Source organism: Aethina tumida, chromosome 4 (assembly GCF_024364675.1).
Source record: "Aethina tumida isolate Nest 87 chromosome 4, icAetTumi1.1, whole genome shotgun sequence".
Classification (NCBI taxonomy): Eukaryota; Metazoa; Arthropoda; class Insecta; order Coleoptera; family Nitidulidae; genus Aethina; species Aethina tumida.
In genome coordinates, this window is record NC_065438.1 from 18,270,118 (window position 1) to 18,283,554 (window position 13,437).

Here is a 13,437-nt window from a genome sequence, read left to right on the forward strand (position 1 = left end):
GTTGGTGTTAATTAAATCTAAAAGAAATATTTAAATTTATAAAAATGTTACTGCGTCGACGTCACGCGCAGACATTTAAATATTGTGACGTTTTGTTACCGCCACTTTTGGCGAACGTTATAAATGTTGTAATAAGGCTTTTTTAAAACATACTGATCAACAACTACTACAAGTTCAAGTAAAAGCGGCACATTTTTCAACAATTACTGTTCAATTCCACTTATCAAACCTCGCTTGTAATATCATTTTCAATGCCCCATTTCATTTTATAACCTCAAAATGTCGTATTCTCTAGCGAAAGTGGTAAATTTTTCCAAGTCCGCTTTGCAAACGTTTACTAATGTTGACCAGATCGGAAATGTCGAAGGTAACATTGCGAAAAACCAACGAGTCACCGACGTTAAAGGGTTACTTTCAGAATTGGTGACGCTGGGAGGTGTGTTATTGGACACGAATTTCAGTTGGTTGGCCAAGGGCCCCTGTTTAGAGATACGCAACAACAAAAACGGTCGTAAAATAGGTGCGTGGACCTTTGGTAACATTGTGAGGGATTCCAATACTCAAATTGTATGTGTTGATGAAATTAAGAAGCCTCGATTACCATTACTGGCAGTGGGCATAAATTGTGATATTAGTGGTGGGCTTGTGTGCATTTTTGATGTGTATGGTTCCAAAGTCATCAGAAGTATACAAGTTAGTGAGAAGGTATGGATTTTCGATGCAATCATTTAATTGGATTTTGAAGTCAAATTTGATTTCAGGTAACAAGTTTGCATGTGGTTGATGCAGGCTTGGATGATTTAAATTTGAGGGGGCCCCTTAGAAACTTTGATGGAATACTGGCTGTAGGGACAGAACATGGCAATGTCTATCTGATTGATATTTGTAGGCAACTATGTGAAGAAGGTATAAAAACTGACAAATCCACTATTAAGTATTAAAAAGCAATTTTATAGCACTACAAAGGATCAACTCAGTGATTAGAGATGAATTAAATCCAAGCCAGTTGGTTATTCTAAACCCCCAAGATGTTTCAAGGATTGAGTACTACAAAGAACTGTCAGTTAGAGAAGGGAATCACTTAGCCATCCACTTAAATGGTACCATTTCTTTACAATTTTATGAAAAACAATTAAATTTATTATATTTATTATAGTGGTGCTCAACAGAAAGACAGAACACTTTACCTTAAAGGGTCAAAGGGGTGATGACAAACTATATGTGAACAAGGAAGAAGTCTTAACCAGTTCATTATTTTATTGCCCCCAGTTAACATCACTTCTGGTAGGTTACAACTTTGGTGCATTCCAATTGTGGAACTTGTCAGAACTAACATTGGTCTACACATCACCAGTGTGTGATGAACACATGCCCATTACTCACTTTTGCATCCAAGAACCAGACAATGATCCCAGGGCATTTTGCTATATTTGGGTTGTTTATAACAGAAAAGACCTGAGCAAGGATCTACCTTTTGCTGTCATGTACTCTTTTAGTTATGATTCAAAGGATTATCAGGAAGGTTATGGCAATTTATATCAGGTAATTAAAGTACACTATTAATTAATAAAACACTCAATAGGTATATTTTGGTAGGATTTCCAGCACTGTGGTATCAGGTTTCAAATAGAGCTAGGCGTGGTTGATGATAACAAAAAGAGTAAGAAATTGAAAGGTGGATACTGCACTGGTTTGGAATCAGTTCAACACAAATTAAATCTGCACAATTTTAATGATGAATCAGACACATCAATGGCACTCTGTCTGATAAGTTGGACAATTAATTTTGAAAAAGAGGCCCAAAGTTACATGTTGATTTTTGATCTCAATCAATGGTACAAAGAGCAAATGCCTGGTCAGTTGGTTTAAGTTTTATAAGTATTCATTAGTAAAATATAAACTTTTAGCCACACCAAAATTAACAGCATGTTCCAACTATATATCAAGAATCAATCTTTCAAACATATTATCTGTACAGGCACCAGGTCCTTTGATAAATTTGAGAATTAATCAGAAAACGTTGTCACAATTTATTGGGACGCAAAGGCTTGAAGAACATTTCTTCCCTTCATCTTTAACCTATGGTCAGTATTGATTGTTGGTTATAAAACTTGTTGATGTTAATTTAAATTTTATTTTAGATGTGGTTGGAGTGCAAGAACGAAGGGCAGCACACATCCACTGTCACGGCCTTCAAAAGGCACTTCTAGCTCACATTTCACAGGCTGGCCCCATAACTCTTTTAAGGCCTGCTGATATATTCCAACAGATTTTAGCTTTGGGCATGTTTCCACTGTTTGAAGAGCTTCCACATTCACCTGCGACAACAGTAAGTCAACGTTAAAATAACAAAGTTATTATATTAATTGGATTTTTTCAGAATCTCCAGCGGGATGTGGTCCTGGACGTCTGTCTGGAACACCAGATGGTAAATTGGCTGTGCAATGTGGCAAAAGAATGGGCCAATGGCAGTTTTTCAGCTGCCGGTTGTTCACTAGACGTTCTGATTAATTGGGCATTTCAACGGGCCGTCGTTTTGAAAAGCAACGCAGACAAATACTGCGCTACACTATTCGACTACTCGGAAACTAAGCTAGATCATAACACTTGTACGCTTTTGAACGTCTGCACTAAACAGATCAACAATTTGTGTTCGTTTTATAATTTTTTGCTTGCAAAGGTTGGAAATTATTTATCAAATACTGGTAAGGGTTGGTTAATTAGGCGTAGGATCAGCAATTATGTTTTGTGCTTGTAGAAATTGTTACGGAGCAGTATAAGTGTTTGCAAACTGTATCTGTGTACTTCGACGTACTTCAGTGGCTTGTAAACGTGGGTTTGTTACCTGAGTGTCCTCCGTCCACTTACCCAAGGCCGGACCAGGCCGAAAAAATCAGTGCTCCTTACCCAGTTGAACAACTGACTGATTATTACAACAAAAAGTAATTACTGTTTTGTAGTAGTTATAGCAACTTTTTTACAAACAATATTATTTCAGACGGGCGTTGAGACATAAGGCCACGGAAGGCATGTGGACGGGAAGCGACAGTCTCCTATTCGTCGACAACTTAATCGCCCACAAGTGTGGCGCAGAACGTCTACAAAAGTTAGTATTTTCAGTCATTGATGTCATCCTGATTAACTTCATCAATCCTTAGGCAATGGCAAGACGACGGAGGTAGCGGCCTATATCCGCCACCGTCTTTGCAGTCGTTGCTCAGGACGTATCTGGTGGAAGGCTCAGACATAGCCCACAAGCATTGCCTGGTCATTTACGTATTCTTGGATATGGCCCGCACTTTGGAACAGGAACGTTACGACCCTGTTATCACACGTTTAATTAAGTTCCCAGCTGTTTTTAAAGTCAGCAACAGTTTGATTAAGATAACTGAGGCGTTCTGGCAGTTAGATCACGGGGATTATTCGGTACTTACTTTGATTGGTTGTTAAATAAGATTTTTTACAATTTTTATGGATTTCAGACTGCTATGGAACAACTGTTGGATCCTTTTGTGGAGAGCAGTGACTTGGAACACTGGCACCATATTGTTGTGTTGCGTACTTTGCTATTAGATAACCAACACCATCTAGCTTTATTGTACATGCAGGTAATTTTCTGTATACACCACAATAAGGAACTGTTTATTGATGGCGGAATTTCAGATTCGAAAACCATCAATTGTTGACGAAAAAGACGTGTTCACTGCAATCAGTCTCTTTATCGCCAACAACATGTTAGACGAAGCATTCTATTTCCAAAAGCAGCACCACAACAACAACGAAGAAAGGCTTCTAATTCACTTGTTCCAAGGTATTTGTTAACACTTGCTCCTGAACACATTTCCTAACATGTATTTATTTTATTACAGAGTGTAGTAAAAACGAAATTTTGAGGGCCTCGCTGAACCGTTGCCTGAGCAACAACGAAGAGAAAGCCTTCTTCAATTACCTGAAGCAAATACGGGATCCAAACATGGACGACCTGCAAGTCTTTTATTTCCTGCTCAGGTCTAGGTTCGTCGAAGCGTTCGACATACACCAGAACTCCAAAAGGGTGCGACCCGAATGTCAGGGTTTGGTGGGTCAAAAGAACGCCTCAAGAACGGACAACATAGTCAAGTTTTTCAAGAGTTTACTGCCTGATGTGAGCAGGAATCTCGTCGACGTGGTACGCAAAGAACGTTCCAACCTTTGGAGGGAGGGTAAGTGATTGATTGTTACTTTGTTGGAATGTTTGCTGACTTCAGTTATTAGTTGAGAGGCCAACCCCTTTGTCGGTTTTCGTGCACAACGTCAACGAACAGGTGCAGTACAAGTCGACGGTGATCCACGCCGCCTTGGCCAAAGCTAAGCAGACTTTCAACGACCTAGATGTAACCGTTTACAAAGATTTAACCACTGAAGAAACACCGTTCCTTAGGACGCCCAAAGCTTTCCCCAATTATTCAAGGTAAACAACTAAAACTGCGAGTAATTTAACAATTTAATGGACCATTTTAAAGGCGCCAATCGTCGGTAATCAATCCGACCATCATCTTCGACGAGGAGTTCACACCCACACCTTCGAAGCGTATGAGGTTGAGTTCTAGACCTCCCACGTCAAGCCCGACGAAGTCGCTCAGCCCCACAGTACACAGCAAAATGCTCACGCCATTGGTCAAGAGGAAGGTGTCAGAAGGACGAAGATTCTCGGATAAACACGAAGTGGCAACTCCTCAGAGTATTCTCAAGGTAAGTTTTATAATTTTGTATAAGAATACGTGCCTTTTGAAGTGGATAATATGAATTTCCTAAATTAAAAAGATTTGTATTAAAAATGTTCTCAATAAAATTTAAAATTAGAAAAATAAAAATATAGAAATAATTCAAATTATCCACTCCAAAAGACTGGCAGCTTGTTACCATCATTTCTATTTACACAACAAATGAACACTTATACAATGGTAATCATCTTAGGTATGTTATTCTAATAAGAGACATGAATTTTTGGAGATTGGAACGTTTTATGGGGGGATGATTTGAGTACATCATAAAATTTATTGAAGTAGTGAATATGAGCTCATATTTACATAAATATTCTGATGTCAATTGAAAGTTATAATAATGAATTAATTAAATTATCTAACTCTTTATTTAGGTTAAAGCAAATGACACCACCTACAACCACACATTTAATGACACCACCGACATTATTCATCGTAACGCTTCGGTAAATACTATCAGTTTAATGTGTACACTTTTATATATAATATAAATTTCCAGAACTCCATTTTGGGCATATCCTCACGTCAATCCCTCAATCGCACACCAAGCGTAAGATTTGACGTGGCCAATTATTCGTCGTCCTTAAACGACAGCAGTCAAGAACTGGACGAGACTTCACTTAGAATTGACAGCAAACAAAAATTAGATTTCATAGATAACACCACATTGCACGCATCGGTTTCTTCCAAAGACACCACCTCATCATCGGATGTGTTCTACTCGCCAGACGCTTCAGTCAATGAGTCGTCCAAAACGGACGACAGCAAACGAGAGTCCATCGTGACTATCGACGACTCCAAATTACCAATCGAAGTCTCCCATGTGGAACCACCTGTTCCCGAATCGGAGGAAACTAGGATAATTTTCCCAGAGGAGCCTCTCAACGTGACCTCTTCCCCAAGAGGCAGGAGAAGCTACAAAAGTGAGTACACACCTTCTGAATAAGAGATTTATTTACACATTTTCAATTCAGGATCACTTGGTGAGACGCCTCCAGTGCGTTCCAGCCTCCGGCATCAAGAGCCGAATGACGAGGGATCTTCACCTCTAGCCAGCGAGAGCCCCATCACACCGGTACTTGCCGACTCACCGAAAATTGAAATAACCAACAACGAATCACCACGAGTCGGCAGAGTCCGAGGACGCAGATCGTTGAGCAGACAAGTCCTAGAAAACAACGCCTCCAAGCTGTTACCAACATCAGAAGTCTCAATGAAACGAAGCGTAACCAGAGAAACAACGACCACCGTAAAAGAACGCATCGACACGGCTAAGTCGTCGGAAACCACGGAAATTAACACCGAAACTTTGGAAAAAACCGAAGTACGTTACAGATGCATGCCATCTCCTAGGCGGAGTTTAATCAACAAGAGCGACGTTAATAACTCATACACGACCGACTCGAACGCTTCTTCGCCGGCCGGACTAACTAAATACGTGTACGACGGTCCGGAACTGACTGCGTCGGTGCTCAAGTGTATTTTCGCCAGCAAAAGTAATAAATTGTATCACAGTAGTGACGCCAATGAGGAGACTGATCTGTCTAATAGCGGGTTCGATGAACTCGAAGAAAGTGTTGTGAACGAGACCGTTGGGGATGAACGAGATGGAAATGTTTCTGAGATGGAAGGTGTTAATAAGGATGCGTCGATGAAAGACACGGCTAAGTCGTCGGAAACCACGGAAATTAACACCGAAACTTTGGAAAAGACCGAAGTACGTTACAGATGCATGCCATCTCCTAGGCGGAGTTTAATCAACAAGAGCGACGTTAATAACTCATACACGACCGACTCGAACGCTTCTTCGCCGGCCGGACTAACTAAATACGTGTACGACGGTCCGGAACTGACTGCGTCGGTGCTCAAGTGTATTTTCGCCAGAAAAAGTAATAAATTGTATCACAGTAGTGACGCCAATGAGGAGACTAATCTGTCTAACAGCGGGTTCGATGAACTCGAAGAAAGTGTTGTGAACGAGACCGTTGGGGATGAACGAGATAAAAATGTTTCTGAGATGGAAAATGCTAATAAGGATGCGTCGATGAAAGACAGCGACGTTTCTGCCACATCCACCACATCCAATAAATCGGCGTTTGATTTCAACAAGTACGTCTATGAAGGTCCCCAGTTGTCCGATTCCATTATTAAATTCATCAACAAGCCAAGCCAACAAGATTCAAATGCTAAAGAATCGTCTGAAGATTTATATTCGGGTTTCAGCGAAGATGATGAAGAATCTAATGAACATTCTAGAGAATCGAAGACGCAAGAAGACTTAAGCAATAAATCAAACGTTAAAGGTGAGTCGAATATACTTTTCAATCTTCAACAATTTACTACTGTTTTGTAATTTTTAGGTTCACAACCAGACACATACAGCGATTCCTCCAACGAAAGCAAAAGTAGCTTGTCAAACAGTGGAAGCTTATCGACACTGGGTTGGAATAAAGATAAAGTAAATAGAGCATATTTAGATGCATCAATATTAAAGAGTGATGTGAACACACCACGAAAAACGGCACCATCCGATAACGACGTTATTGAAATAGACAGCTCCAATGATAGTAAATCGGAAGACGAAGCCAATCCATTAAACAATGCCTTCGAAAACGTCGACGAAAACAGTGTTGATCAAACAGAACCGATGGACTTTGAAGAGACACACGTTAACAAAACGGACGTGTTCAACTGCGGTGTAATCGGAGATACAGCCGTCAATTGTGCGGAGGGGGAAGATGAGGCGAATGAAGGGAAGGAACTTGAAGTAACCAATAGCCAAGACAGCATAGACTCCTCGGAGCCTGTTGACGGAAATACCACGATAACAGTAACCGCCGAAGTCCACGAGGTTTCCAGACCGGCTTCAAGATCCAGACGAAAGAGTTCCACGGACAGCGTTAGCGAAAGACGCATCACCAGACGTAGCAGTTTGTTGATGAACGACAACCAGAATGCGGACACGCCCAGCGTTTTGGAGGAGATCAGGGAGGAGGAAAAAGTTGATGAAGCTAACGATGTGGGGGAGAACACACAAGTAACCCAATCACCAGGTAACTATCTTCATTAATCGGTAGTATTCATTATATGACCTTGATGTATAATATTTTAGGACGTCGCCGCAGTTCTGTTGCTCCCAGGACACCCACCAGAAAATCCCTTCGCCGTGCCTCCGAAACAAACGTAGACGTCGATGAGCCTCGCACACCCACGAGGAGAAGCCTGAGGAGCACCAGCGTGGATCAGATTGCGCAGGCGCAGTCGCGCAGAAGGTCGTTACGCAGCGCCAGCGTCGACGAACGTGAGAACGTCGAACCGAAAATGTCCGTCGAAGATGCGGAACAGACCGACAAATCCCCTTCGAAACCCATAAGGAGGACCAGGTCCGCTTCAACAAATTTGGAATCTGATGTGACTAAGTCGCCTTTGCGCAGGAATCGGCGGGGACTTTCCGTCGATCATATTGATAGTCCCGTTACGGGAATTAAAACGAGACTTAGGAGGCAGTCGACGGACTCGGTGCAGTCGAACGTCAGCGAAATGTCCGATGTGCCTTCGCCACCTAAGAGAAATCGGCGTGCGAGCGAGGATGGGAGCGTGTCCGACCCGCAGTCCGTCAGGACCACCAGAAGTCGGTCTTCATCTATGTCATCCATTATGTCAGGTAAAATATATTTTTTAATGCAGTAAACTATTATTCATAAATTCTTTTTTAGAGTCTGACTTGTCAGTAAGACGATCCACCAGGACTAGGAAACCTTTCAAAACTGATTTGCCGGAAATATCCGAGGAGAAAGCCGAAAATGTATTTGTTGTTGTTGTTGGTAAAATTTAAACAAAACTAATAAGTATATTTTCAGACTGAAACTGGAGACAAGCAATCTAGGAAACGAGGCCGGAAGCCAAAAACCTCAAAGTAATATTTATTGATAGAAGACAATTTTTTTATTAATTTTGAATATAATTTGTTTATATAGTTCAAAAAATTAAACTACGTTCGTATTTTTTAACGGTATTTTATTTCACTTCACCCCAAACAATGTAAAGACATATAAATTATAATGAATTTCGTCACCATGGATTTAATAATATTTAATCTGTCAACATGAAGTGTAAGAACGTGTGCTGCCTGTGCTTCCGTCTCGACCCGGATCCGGAACCCCGTTACGATGTAATAGAGGACGAAGGCGAGTTCGTGCACGTAATAGAGAACTTGATAATAAAAACGGTTCCCACTTCTATGATTAAGGCAATCAACGATGAAATTAGGGCTGTGTCAATGCAAAAATTGAAATCGGTATCCGTGCATTCACATCACGAGTCATTTTATAACCTGACATCATTAGCTGACGTTATGTCGGATCCGGAGGTCCTTGAAGAACATAAGGAGCCTCCTCCTCCGGCCGAACCGAAAGTCTACAAGGTGGCGCCCGTTATAGTACCACCGAAGGAATATTATGTGAGCAATATGGGAGTTGTACCTTTCGGAGGTAATCATTTTAAAAAGCGTTAAAGAATATTTTTCACATTTAGCTTTGAAGGTTCTATGAATATACCGATGCAAGATTATCCCCAATGGCACAATCTCATACCCCTTGACACCAAGAAAGAATTTAATACACCCACCACGAATCGTAAATCTGTTAACAAGAATATAGTTGGTTACACTTCAATGATCTATCCTAAATTCAAGGTATTTAAATAAACTGTAAACTCATATATATATATATATATATATATATATATATATATATATATATATATATATATATATATATATATATACAAATATGTAACATATTGTACTAACACAAGGAACAGCAAGAGATTGATGAGTCTACTTCACCGGCAGAAATACGAAAAACTATTGAAAGGCTGCAAAACGAATTTTCTCAAGTGAATAAAATCCTGGTGAATTATCCCAATGAAAATAAAGTCAGCGTACATAAAGTCCAAGGCAAAAAACAAACAAATGATTCACCTGAGTGTAAGACGAACTAAAAATTTTTATTAATATATATAATTATTTTATATTCAGGTAGGAAACGTTTCGCTTGTTCCCATAATGAACAACCTACTGTTTTCTACGTCAATGAGGAAGTACCTTTAAATGACAGGTGTGCATAAAGTATTTGAAAATTTGAAAATTTAAAGTTACACGTTTCAGCATGCCAAGTTCTACTCATGCAGGAACTGACCTCACTTTGGATACAAAGAGCAGTGGACCGGTGGCTGAGATCTCACAAATGAAAGGGGACAACCTTAATTGGAAGATAATTATTAAGCCCCATAAAAGTAAATGTTTATACACAAATTTATTATTATTTTACATATTATTTTCGTTTTAGGTAGAAGACAAAGTGAAGATACAACTCAAGCAAGTACCAGCAAAAATTAAATGATAATTCATTTATTTTTAATCAATTTATTTAATAAACGTTAATTATCACATTTAAAAAATGTTTTTCTATTAAATAATAGTACCAAAAAAGGTAGCTGTCTGTATTCAAATTATTAAATTAGGTCTTGTCAATATTTTAATACAGTGTAAACTTTGAAGCTGTCACCCAATTGTCATGCATTAAACAATCAATGGATTTAACACCCAATCACTGTCCATGGGTTCCGGTCATTCAAAAAAGAAGTCCAAAGATGTAGAGACAGCGCCTCAGACCATCGACAAAGAAGCACAGACCCAAGAGGACGACTTCCCTAATTCAGGTGTGTAGTGGACCTCTGCCGTTCGAGGGCCTAAAAAGTTTGTGATTTTAGATAAAAATATGTTCGTAGTCTGTCCAGAGAAGTACAAAAGTCTACTTAAGTTCGTCTCAAGTAAAGTAACCAATTCCTTGTGGATTTATATTAATTTGGACATATTTAAGATCGATGTAATTGTAAATATTGTTATGGTCACTCTGGAGGTAAGGAAAATGAGGAAGATGATGAGGATGCGGATGATGATAAACAAATAGCAAAACGTGAACCGAAAAAAGCCAAACGAACCAGACCAAGAGCAGAAATTTATAGAATGAAAGGATCTACGGTTAAGTGGAGGATATTTTTGGAAAACGACATGGAAGATAATCATGTTGTTGTTAATCACGAAGGATTCGATGGATCAGGTGATATGAATTGTGTAATTTGATTCTATTATGATTTAATTTTTATTCAGATATTGATGTAGCAACTATTGGAAAAATGTCCGAATCAGGTATACCTCATTGTCAATTAATTACATGAGATGCTGAATTATATTATATTTTAGATTATGCGACGATCCAATCTGGAAGAAATAGTAGGAGGAGTACTTAAACATATTATTGACGTACAAGTGAACCCATGAAAAAATAAATGTTTATACGTTTTAATTAGTAGTATTTATTTATTTAAATTCAAATGGAAGTTTTTATATTATTTTATGATTAAATGCAACGATTCAGAATATTTTCAAATGGAAAAATTTCATTAAATAATCGCAGAGTATATCTAAGAGGACATTTTCAAGCATTTGTAGTGTATTTTATCTCTGAGACAAGATTTATAAATAAAAATTTTTAATATTAAAGTTATGTCAAAGTTATCCCTATTATTTTATAATGTATCTGACGTAGAACAAGTAATGAGTTCTGACATCCGAAGAAAAATCATTGTGTGTACCATTAAACGAATATAGTTTTTAAATTAAATAATAAATTCCATAGGTAACTCTTTATCTAAGCATAATTCTACTTTTGTGTAGAGAAATGTTTAGAAACTTTGATGCTGTCAACTACATGTCACCTTCTGAAAACTAAATGGATCCCACATCTATTCAAATTCCATGGACACAAAGTCTAAAAATTTAAATGAAACATTAAAACCAATAATGGATCTTTCAGGTGCGTACCTACCTACACCACAGAATGTGTGAATAACCCAAACAAAATTCCAGAAATAAACACTCTCACCATATGTCCTGAGAAGTACAAGGGACTGCTGGAGTACGTAGCAAGTATAACGCCCCGTACTGCGTGGATTTATGTACTAATATCGAATCGATTTAAGATCAATGCACGTGCAAAAATTGCGATGGCAACATCAATAATCAGAAGACGAGGGATCGTAGCCAGAGCGAGGATAAAAAACCCAAACGAACTAAACCTAGGGCCGAGATCTGCAAGTTGAAAGGAACAATTGTTCAGTGGAGGATCACTCTTGAAAACGATCTAGATGACAACTGTGTGATCGTTAATCACGAAGGCTTTCGAGGATCTGGTAAGTTAACTCATTTATTTTGTGACAATTCTCATGTGTTCTTTTTTATTTAGACATTGAAGTATCAGAGATAAAGAAGACAGCAACAACAGGTAAGTGATATTTAGGTGGATTTTTCAGAATAGTGATTAATTTTTGGTTTCAGAGACTATAAGAAGTGGTTCTGTGAAAGACGAGAAAGGGGAAGATGTAGAATAGAAATTGAAAATTGTTTTATAGTTCATATGTATCCATGGAATAATAAATGTGTTGAATATTGAATTTGTTGTTTTATTATTATTATCATGAGACCCAAGTCATGGTTTCTTCTAAAAATTTAATTTATAAACATCTTACAGGGACAAGACTACATAAAAAGTTGTAGCCCCCTTAGACTAATTTATATATAAGGATATACATAAATAGTTATATAAAAATTATTTTATTAAGTATTTTATAATAACAAAATGGTAACCACATAAGTAATAAAATGTGATGTTAAAAATAAAACCAATAAATTTTTCTTTCATTTGCTAAGCTGAAAGAGAATGTTTAATAAGTTAAAAAACAAACAAAATAATAAAACAACATACTATTTTAACTACTTAAGTTATTATTTATTTAGTATAAATATTTTTAAACGTTTAAAGAAGGATATTTCACTAGGTTTAGTTAAACGTTCCTACATAACTATCTTTTAAAATATTAAATTTATAATTAAATATTAATATATTGAGATAATTTAATCTTATTTTAATTAAAATAATATGGAAATAAATAAAAAATAATTTGGATCAAAACAAAATGTATGTGAAATATTATTTGACTGCTTTAAAATGTAGTTTTTTTTTTCAAGAAAAATGTAGAAAATTAAAATAAATAAAGAAAAACAGTGAATAAAATAATTTAAAAATTAAGTAAACATGTAGAAAATTAAAATAATTTAGACTTATATTAAAATAAAATTTAAATAATACAAAAACAGTGAATACAATATTTCAACAATAGGTTTAAATGTCAATCATCGGGCAGTACCGCTCCACAAGTCAGTGGTGGTGGGAAGCCAACGGATCAAACTGCAAGTCCAATCCTCACCCAGGAAGGTCTTTGGACCTTCCTCAGATTGGACTTGTTCTTCCGGACTCAGTTGACAGGGGGCTGGCATCTTTGTCAGTCCCGTCTTCTGGTTTAATTCACCCGTATATGTTAAATATACGCCCTTTTCCCCCATATGTGCAATCACATATGTTAAACATTTGGTCATGATCTCCGGATCGGCACCCGGAGAGGGGTTTACACTTTCCCCTCTCTGTCCCAAAAAAAAAAAAGTTTAAATGAAACCAGTTAAAAATTAATGTAATGTAATGTTAATGTAGAAAATGAAAATAATTAAGACTTATTTTAAAATAAAATTTAAATAAATAAACAAAACAGTGAAGAA

The 13,437-nt window shown here is 37.6% G+C and overlaps 4 protein-coding genes across 7 annotated transcripts; all 4 read left to right on the forward strand.

Annotated features, from left to right (window-relative positions):
• Positions 1-115: 115 nt before the first annotated feature.
• Positions 116-8,773, forward strand: LOC109606162 (protein ELYS). Of its 3 annotated transcripts, XM_049966010.1 has the most exons (24): positions 116-367; positions 419-705; positions 762-906; positions 957-1,100; positions 1,157-1,542; positions 1,597-1,855; positions 1,908-2,084; positions 2,142-2,329; positions 2,381-2,705; positions 2,759-2,942; positions 2,999-3,106; positions 3,159-3,426; positions 3,483-3,608; positions 3,664-3,811; positions 3,870-4,202; positions 4,255-4,450; positions 4,503-4,731; positions 5,138-5,209; positions 5,263-5,686; positions 5,738-7,066; positions 7,124-7,816; positions 7,876-8,427; positions 8,480-8,568; positions 8,624-8,773. In XM_049966010.1, exons 1-24 carry the CDS (start codon positions 280-282, stop codon positions 8,681-8,683), a joined length of 6,810 nt encoding a protein of 2,269 aa, XP_049821967.1. In that variant the 5' UTR covers positions 116-279; the 3' UTR covers positions 8,684-8,773. The 3 variants fall into 3 exon arrangements, with proteins under 3 accessions (XP_049821967.1, XP_049821966.1, XP_049821968.1); XM_049966009.1 differs by having other exon boundaries at positions 116-705; XM_049966011.1 differs by lacking the exon at positions 5,138-5,209 and having other exon boundaries at positions 116-705.
• A 95-nt stretch (positions 8,774-8,868) lies between these two features.
• Positions 8,869-10,223, forward strand: LOC109606163 (uncharacterized). Its single transcript, XM_020022727.2, has 6 exons — positions 8,869-9,253; positions 9,305-9,456; positions 9,579-9,750; positions 9,802-9,880; positions 9,931-10,058; positions 10,112-10,223. Exons 1-6 carry the CDS (start codon positions 8,869-8,871, stop codon positions 10,159-10,161), a joined length of 966 nt encoding a protein of 321 aa, XP_019878286.1. The 3' UTR covers positions 10,162-10,223.
• Positions 10,224-10,307: 84 nt separating this feature from the next.
• Positions 10,308-11,131, forward strand: LOC109606164 (uncharacterized). Of its 2 annotated transcripts, none has more exons than XM_020022730.2 (5): positions 10,308-10,484; positions 10,554-10,595; positions 10,646-10,885; positions 10,936-10,974; positions 11,029-11,131. In XM_020022730.2, exons 1-5 carry the CDS (start codon positions 10,382-10,384, stop codon positions 11,073-11,075), a joined length of 471 nt encoding a protein of 156 aa, XP_019878289.1. In that variant the 5' UTR covers positions 10,308-10,381; the 3' UTR covers positions 11,076-11,131. The 2 variants fall into 2 exon arrangements, with proteins under 2 accessions (XP_019878289.1, XP_019878288.1); XM_020022729.2 differs by having other exon boundaries at positions 10,314-10,484; positions 10,536-10,595.
• A 332-nt stretch (positions 11,132-11,463) lies between these two features.
• LOC109606165 (uncharacterized) lies at positions 11,464-12,278 on the forward strand. Its single transcript, XM_049966012.1, has 5 exons — positions 11,464-11,641; positions 11,695-11,754; positions 11,808-12,017; positions 12,071-12,109; positions 12,163-12,278. The coding sequence occupies exons 1-5, from the start codon at positions 11,584-11,586 to the stop codon at positions 12,213-12,215; spliced, it is 420 nt and encodes a 139-aa protein (XP_049821969.1). The 5' UTR covers positions 11,464-11,583; the 3' UTR covers positions 12,216-12,278.
• The last annotated feature ends 1,159 nt before the right edge of the window (positions 12,279-13,437 follow it).